The 9045-nt window shown below is 35.1% G+C and overlaps 1 protein-coding gene across 12 annotated transcripts in view; it reads right to left on the bottom strand.

The window, feature by feature from the left end:
* Positions 1-1886: 1886 nt before the first annotated feature.
* Positions 1887-9045, bottom strand: part of LOC100876372 (uncharacterized) — a 156438-nt gene continuing 149279 nt past the window's right edge. For all 12 annotated transcript variants that reach the window (XM_012294271.2, XM_076536047.1, XM_012294269.2 and 9 more), the window contains 2 exons: positions 8852-8991; positions 1887-8263 (listed from right to left, as the gene is read on the bottom strand). In XM_012294271.2, the coding sequence (XP_012149661.1) occupies positions 7998-8263; positions 8852-8991 (406 nt within the window). In that variant the 3' untranslated portion in view covers positions 1887-7997. The remainder of the gene's footprint in view (positions 8264-8851; positions 8992-9045) is intronic.

The raw sequence follows: 9045 nt of genomic DNA on the forward strand, positions 1-9045 counted from the left end.
TAGTATGGTTCCTGAGGCATTTAGAAACAAATTTCTATTAAGGTTTGATGCGTTTTGAAGCCTAATAAAGCCAGAAAAACAGTTTTTGTAGAATTCGGTTCAAAACGGTACAGGTAGCGCCACCTAGCGGCGAGCGGCGGAACTAGGAAAAGCTAAAATTTCGATTTTCTCGAAAACTAGCGAATTTTAAGTACTTCTGAGGGTCAGAAATCAATCTGTGACCTCTTTAGAACCTATATATTGCCACGAGAACCTCCTCTGAGCGCTAGAAAAGAAAATAAAAAAATAGGCCAAAACATGGACTAAAAAATTGGCGTCCATCTAGCGGTGAAAGTTGGAACTACGAAAATATAAAATTGCGATTTTCTCGAAAATTAGCGAACTTTGAGTACTTGTGAGGCTCGGAAAGTGTTATGTGATCGCATTAGAAGCAAAGTAAAGCGATAAAAGTTTCCTGAAAGCTTTAATAAAGAAAATAAAAAAAATGTCATTTTATGGAGAAAATTTGTGGCGCCATCTAGCGGCGAAACCGCGAACTAAACTGAAAAAACGTATGCCCGTACACGCGTTAAGGAAAAATATAAAAAGTAATATTTCGCAACTTTGACGACGTAGTATGCTTCTTTAAACATTTTAAAGCAATTTTTGTTGAATAAGTTATTCATTTTTTTGCCTATTAAGCCCAGAAAATCAATTTGTATTTGACCCCTTTACTGCGTGTACGGGCATACGTTTTTTCAGTTTAGTTCGCGGTTTCGCCGCTAGATGGCGCCACAAATTTTCTCCATAAAATTACATTTTTCTTATTTTCTTTATTAAAGCTTTCAGGAAACTTTTATCGCTTTAGTTTGCTTCTAATGCAATCACATAGTACTTTCTGAACCTCAGAAGTACTCAAAGTTCGCTAATTTTCGAGAAAATCGGATTTTTATATTTTTGTAGTTCCAACTTTCACCGCTAGATGGACGCCAATTTTTTAGTCCATGTTTTGACCTATTTATTTATTTTCTTTTCTAGCGCTCAGAGGAGGTTCTTCTGGCAATATATAGGTTCGAAAGAGGCCACGGATTGATTTCTGACCCTCAGAAGTACTTAAAATTCGCTAATTTTCGAGAAAATCGAAATTTTAGTTTTTCCTAGTTCCGCCGCTCGCCGCTAGATGGCGCCACCGGTACCGTTTTGAACCGAATTCGACAAAAACTGATTTTCTGGCTTTATTAGGCATCAAAACGCATCAAACCCTAATAGAAATTTGTTTCCAAATGCCTCAGGAACCATACTACGTCGTCAAAGTGCCGAAATATTCATTTGTTTATTTTCCTTATATGCGTGTTCGGACCCTCACTTCTTAGGATCAGTTTTTTCGGTAATTATTCGTTCGTGGGAAGTCCAATTAAAATTTTTTTTTTCTATGTCCATCTGGATGTACATACGCATGTGCGTGCAAAATTTGATAAGAATTGGTTGAGTGGTGCAAAAGAAAAACGCGGACAAAGAAGTTGCAAAGTCAAGTATAAGAGCTTCCCTCGTCTTCGGCTCGCTCGCTCAATTAAAATAGAGATAGCAAATGAATTATTGTGCAAAATTAAAATGTAAATAACGCAAAATTTTAATATCTTGTTAAATAAAGGGTATTGTAAGATTTATGCTACCAATAAAGATTTGAATATAGTCATAAATACTTCACGTTGCTCAATAAATTAATTAAAATTTTATAAGTAGATGAACCTAATAAGATTTTCTTTCGTTACTTCATAGTACAATTTTTGATTGCAATGAAATTAAATTCAATTTCTCAGATGCGATGACGGTGAAGTTCAGTAGTACAAGTAAACGGTTGAGTCGCACGATTTATACGGGGTGTTTAACAACTAGTACTATAAACGTATGCTTAGGTACTTTTTATTTGTTCTGAAAGTTTCACATATACACGTTAATCGTTAACGATATAATAAACAATGACATATAGACATTAGAATCTGAATAGATGCCCGTATCGCGAGAAAAAAGACGTTTCATAATACATATCACGTAATAATTATCATTATAATGACCATTCATATATATATATATGTATATATATATGTATATATGTAACAATATTTATAGACATATACAGACAAACTTTATGTATATTTGTGTTTTACATAATTATATTTATATCATATACGTTGCAACACCGATATGTCATTTTAGGCATGGAATTTTTGTTGCGTATGTGTACGTGTGTGCCATGTATGTACTTCCTCATACATAGCTTCATGGTGTGTGTATGTATAATTCATATACGTGGACCAATATTTACCTTCATCCTCATATTTATACTTCGTACGGACTTTGTATCTTTTATGCAGATTAATCACTTAAAAGTTAGTTAAAGAGAAGATAACATATAGGTACATGGGTAGTAATGTATTCGTACGTGATTCTATGCTTCGTTAAAATTATTTGTACGTATATATATTCATATATGCTTGCGTGTACTTCGAGTGTACATTACACGTGTGTTGTTACACCGGCGTATACGCTAATTCGTAAAGAGTGAAATGTCCAAACGAGTCCTCAACAGTTAACGAAGCGGACAGTATATAAGAGAGCACCGAGATACATATGAGTGAAGTCGTACAAGTTCGATATTAGAAACAGAGAGACAGGCAGAGTAAAGCTCCGTGGTTCTCGTTCACTCGACAGATACTTCTCGATTTTCTTTTCTTCTCTTGCGCGTTTCTTAGCAGGATTCTGTTTTCATATTCGCCGAAGAAACGTTCCCAGAGTATTACGCGCTATGATCGAAATAAATCTATGTATAATGTATATATTTCTATATGTATATATGGCTACGCCGTGAACGGCTCGTCGGCTGCGCCTGCAACGACTCGACCACTGTAAGACACTGTACAAAAATACCGTTTATAATAATTAGTAATAATAACGACGCAGCCGACGAGACAAAAAGCTACGGCCATCAGAGATATGTCTCGACATGGTTCTTTGGGTGTCTCGATACGACTAACCCGTTGTTTCATCGTTCTATGAATCACCTAAGTAAGGGATATGTTTCACTACGTGAGTCAGGAGTCCCGCGTTAGTTTGTTTCTTCTACGGATAAATTAGCGAAAGCTTGTGACGGTTCACGATCGAGCATTTTAGCCTTCCTTAGGAAAAAGAACAGGGACCATTTAATATTCAGAAATAACTACACATTTTATCTGCGTTTTGCTGTACGGAATATGTATGTTCAGTTTCATCCAAAGATATCAAATACTTCTTCAAACTATATATTTGCTTGGATACATAGTCTTGCGATCTTGTTTTTTGTGTTTCTTGCATAACTGCCAATCTTCATTCATAGTCGTCGCAATGTATTTTCATATTTTGCTCAGCATTGTTTTTTATTAAGTCGAATAATTATTTCCACTGCTAAATCTAAAAATAAGGAAAGTAACTGATGGCTGTATAAACGGTATATTGCTGGTGATAAAATCTGCTATGAGACCATTGCAAATATTGCAAGATCGTTGTTATTTTCTTGTTTAGTAATGTGCTTAGTGTATAGACACTTTGCACCGTCTTTTTTCCTAAGGAAGGCTGACATGCTTGGCACTGTGCATTTGAGTGCCACGTTTCTTTTGTTTGAGAATAAGTGTAGAATACTGTAAAAGAAAGAATCACTAATCCATCTTAAGAGGGTCCTGGATATCCTAGGATAACCTAGAGAAAAGTTTAGCAGAATCCTACAACCTTAATCGGATTCACCCTAGAAGAACTGGAAGATTCTAAGAGAACTCTAGAACCCTAGGCAAATTCTAGAACCCTTTGCAGAACTTTAGGGGAATTCTGGAAAGTCTAAGAGAATACTGAATCCTAGAAAGCTGTTAAGAGAACCCTAGGAATGTTGTAGGACTCTAGAAAAACCTACCAGAAAAAAATCTCTCTTCTTTAAAAACGGAGAAATACAATGTGAGATATTTACTTCTACATTTGCTTGTAACCAAAGGGAGTCTAAATTGCATGTGATTGTATCAAAAGAAAGTGTGTAAATTAATAAAATATCTGACAATAAAATAATAGCTATACCGAGTAGATTACCATTAAATATTTAGAGCGAATAATTGCAGTAGATCGTTTGTACACAGTTCTATTTTCCTTCACCCTTTGATTCAGTCTTTAATCATGGGATCTAAACTCCTGCCTCACTGAGTATATGTGCATCTATTCTAACGTCACTATTCTTCGTTTCTGCATCTACTGATATTTTTTCGTTAACTTACGTCCGTTCGCATCCTGCCGTTCAAGCGAATATTCGTCATAGAGAAAATCGATACGGAAACTTATGAAATATTATCGATATGCCGGCTGCGTATCCTAAGCTATATGTAGGGCCTGCAGAGAATTCCACTGGGCGTATCGTTTCAATTTAAACAGGAATTTTAGAGTTCAAATTATCGGACTGAAAGTTGAAACACGAAATTATCGGTTAACACAGTTATTATTAATACGTGATGAATAATAAGAATAAACAGATCGATAATAATCGAATTATTCGCTTGAAGCGACAGGGTGCAAACTGTAACCTCATATTTTTATATCGATGAAACTTCTTAGAAAAAACATTCAATGTGTACATGTATATATATAATATATAGGTATATAATATATCTTTGATGATCGTAATAATGTGTATATATTATACGTAACGTACATATATATTATATATATATATATATATATATATAGTAACAAATAAATTCTCTTAAATCTCATACGTTCACGATATGTATACGATCTTTAAAGATTATATCAATGAAGTCTTAAATCGCTATAATTAACCATTATCTTACAGGTAAAACTTGGGCGTATAAATGATATGTGTGTGTTGTGTGATATCAACACGAAGCCTTATCCCTTAATCGAAGTAGAGTATTTTTATTCTTTTTTTTTTTGCTTCTGAATTTCTGTTCTCTCCGCGTGTAATTTTTTTAAGAAACAGAATGAAAGTGATCTCGGCAAACTTTATTAAATTCTAAATTAGCTTTTTCTGCAATAGTTATGTAACTATTTACTATCATCGTTTTATTCGTAATCGTAGTAGATATTTTTCAAACTCGTTCTTCGATTTTTATTGGAATGGCGGTTCGCGTTACAACGTACCAGTTGTATCATTAATCTAATTTCGATATGCAACGTTATTCGTATCGTTAATATAGCTTAAACCTTAGTACTCTCTTACCTATCTATTCAATTATAACACAATTTACTTTCCACGTGAATGCTTTTATAACCACTACGTTCTGTGAACGTATCTTCAATAATATTCTTTCGCGATATACAGTCTACGAAAGGTGTTCGACGATGTGGATGTTTTTTATTCAGCGTTTTCGAGTACAGTAAAACCTTCGGTATCTTCTGCCATTCGGATGTTAATAAAAATATATTTTCTTCAGTATCATAATAAAATCATAAATCACTTAAAAGTTTTGAGTGTCACGTAGTAAAACTTAAAAACGTGATGGTACGTGTAAGAATGCGTTAAGATTATAGAATGAAATTTTGTCATATACAGTTTCGTTTTCGGAATATTTTTCTAGATATTTGTAAGAAAATTTATTTGTCACATATTCCCACAATATTTGCTGTAAATTAATAAATTTTATTGTTGATATTGTTCACCTATTTAGTCAGTATTCTTTGTAATATTGTTAGTTCACCTACTTATCATAAATCCACTCAATGTATCAACAATGTTATGAACACAATAGGAATACATTCTAATTGTATCACAATTATTAATTCATAACATCCAACAACTGTTGAATTAATGAAAAAGTTGACAATATCACTCCTTTGCCATAAGCAAATTTTCTTATAAATAGTTTAAAAAATTTTTTAATTTTGAATACGAAATTGCATATGTAAATATTTTATATCATTAACTTACTCTTTTCACGCAGAATCCAGTTATACCGGTTGAACACTCTGCTGTCAAAGAATCTCATTTATTCCAAGTAATCTCAAATCTGAATTTCTTATCATCAAATCCGTGATCTTTAAACGACTCGAATAGCGAAGGTTCTACTGTGCCCACAGCATTCGACTCGCTTCTACGATATAGTATACATCTAATTATACTTGATAATATAACATTACAGGATTTGTCCTCATACTTTCTTCGTTTCGTGTTAATAACCTAATTTCTCATGTTCATCGAAAAATATTGCAGACTTCTTTGTCGGCCGTTCTAAACGAACTTCGAACACGTTTCGCAACTCTAAAATACAAGCAGCTGTTCGCACGTCACAATCTGTGCGCCATCGAAACGAATAAGGAAAAAAGAGGTTTAAAAATAAACTAAATCTAAGTCGTTAAAACGATACGGTTGCAAAAGCATTACTGCGACGTACGTTGTGTATCACCGTCTACGTCGCGGGTTACATACGCTGAAAGACGGCGATGTAATTTTCTCGTGTGCGTGTAAGCGTTCCTATCCTAAGAGAGCAGTAAAGCTACAAAACAGAAGCGACTAAGCCATTTGAATGGAATTGACAAGTGTCGGTTTCCTGTTGAGTACATTACGTTTCATCAGCAGTCGTTATTTCATTTCGACCGGTCCTTTGTGAATGGAGTTAAGCAACCGGAATCATCTCAAGATCTATTTACCGACGAAGACTACGGAGATCGATTTGCTTTCATCGACTCGTATTTTTCTTTTATTTTTTAAAATCTTCGTATTAAATCAAATCATTTGCATATCGATAATTCCGTAACTAACGCGATGATCTATAATGTGGATTGTACGTTCGAAACCGTGAACTACGATAGATTGTGACGTACGAAACTTAACATCGAGAAATTATCGATAACTTGTCCCAACGTTTCGGGAGCGCATGTTGATATGTATTAAGATGAATGTCCGTGGACCAATAGAATGACGACTAAAACTACAGACATTCGAATTCTCTATCGAGTTATGTCTACGCGTCTCGCGTTGTCGCGAGTGTAACAGACATCCAGAAAATACTTGGCAACGATCTTGATATGTAACGTTCGGTGAAAAAAGGCTCGCGTGATAATTATCGTGATGTCGTGGTGCCTTCTATTCACCCTTTCATCGCACGTCTCGATCGAGATTCCCTCTTGTCATCGTTATTCTTAGTTCTCTGTCTCTTCGTCGATCACAACGCACCTGCATGATTCTAAATATGGTTCTCACTGTTAACTATTGAACATTCTACTAGTAATCGAGACTCTAGTCGATTGCTGTTTGCTTTCAATATAACTGTAGTATAAAGTTATCGTCATAAAACACCGTCAATTTGACGGATTAACTAGTTAACCGAGTTATTTTTCAACCGAGAAGTATTTCCCCTCGAGACTGTAACAAAGAGTGAATGAAGAAGAGTTAATTCACCTTGTACGATAAATATAAGCTTCTCTACGAAAAATGGCGGCACATAAAAGGATTTTGATTGTATGAATTTAAAGACTCGGGAATGTGGAGTTTAGAAATTCGATATTTGGGTGTCTGAATTAGGGATTCAGCAATTTGAAAATCTGCAACTTCACAAATTTGCAGATGTTAAACTTTCAAGCTTACACTCGATACATCACATATGTTACCACAGCCCGCTTTCTTTTCAAGCAAAAATTCATCTAGTTCTACGTTCGCATGACTCAACTCTTCCTACCAAATAATTCGTAATTAATTGTCTCAATTCCGTTTCTATAACAATATTCGAGGTTCATCCTATACAATCGACTAGGTCTTTGAAAACGTTGAGTTCAACAAAATTTTACAGGTAATCGTAGAATCGTGTCACGTCTCCGCGATCGTGGCACGATTGCCTGACGATATGATGATCAATCAACAAGCAACGTTCGACGAAGAGAGCCTAGGATCTGTAACGTCGGTAGCGCGGGTTCGCGTTCTTTCACAAATGGATTCGCATCAGAGGAGAAGACTGAGATCGTCGAGGGTTGTGTGACTGAACTGAACGCGATTAATGCATAACAATGGCGACAGCCAGCAGTTGCAATATCGCGTCGACGAAAATGCGGCTACTGCCAGCTGATGAGGTTCGTCCAGCGTTCTTCCCGACGCAGCCCATTCTCTCCAAAGGTAGATTTTGAACGGAATACTCCCGATGCTCGTTGGCCATCATGCACACTGTTCGTTTCCTGGCTATTCTTTCGTCGTCCTTGTTTCGGAGGTTTCCCAGCCAGACTGAGTACCATCGAAGCTCACAGTCGCAGATTAAAGGATTGTCTGAAAAAAAGAAACGAATATTCAATCAGTAATAGTGGAAATATAACGAGAGTCCACTTCATAGTTATCCGATATTTGAAATTTTTGATCGCGGTACAATTTTGGATAATTTGATTCTTATCGAAGAATAGAATTTCACAATCTGCACGTTCTCTCGTTAAGTCCATTTGTAAGTCGAAAGGACTTTAACTTTAATTGGAATTTGAAAAGCTTTGAAATAATGACGTCTCTACTTAACTTCATTGATTGACTATTGGAAATTCAATTTAGTTATGTACTTAATAGAAGAAAATTGACTTTCAATTTCAGTTGTAAAAGTAACTACCAATAGCATGAAAAGTTTAGCACTCTATTAATATTAAATTAATGGAATCGGACTGTAAAAGGTAAACTTGTGGTAGTTACAGGAATACCGAGATTTATCAATAAACTTTATAAGCGTCTTGAATAAGACATCTCTCAAATATAAATATGTACAAATTCATCCAAATATATACATATAAAACTTAATATCTATATTGAACAATTTATCAAATTCATAAAATGTTAATAAAATTACAGAGATTTTTCTACAAGTGATGATTTTACCTGTGATGTCAATGTCTCGAAGGGTGTCGACGATATTTTCAACCACCTCTTCCGGTATTTGCGTCAGCTTATTGTTCTGCAGATTCAACGTTTCCAAAGAGTTCAGGTTCTCGAAGACCAACGGCAGTAACACCTTGATCCTGAAGAGATGGACGTAAGATATAAATACATGTCAAATGCAAAACCAATAGAGC

Source organism: Megachile rotundata, chromosome 1 (assembly GCF_050947335.1).
Source record: "Megachile rotundata isolate GNS110a chromosome 1, iyMegRotu1, whole genome shotgun sequence".
NCBI lineage: Eukaryota > Metazoa > Arthropoda > Insecta > Hymenoptera > Megachilidae > Megachile > Megachile rotundata.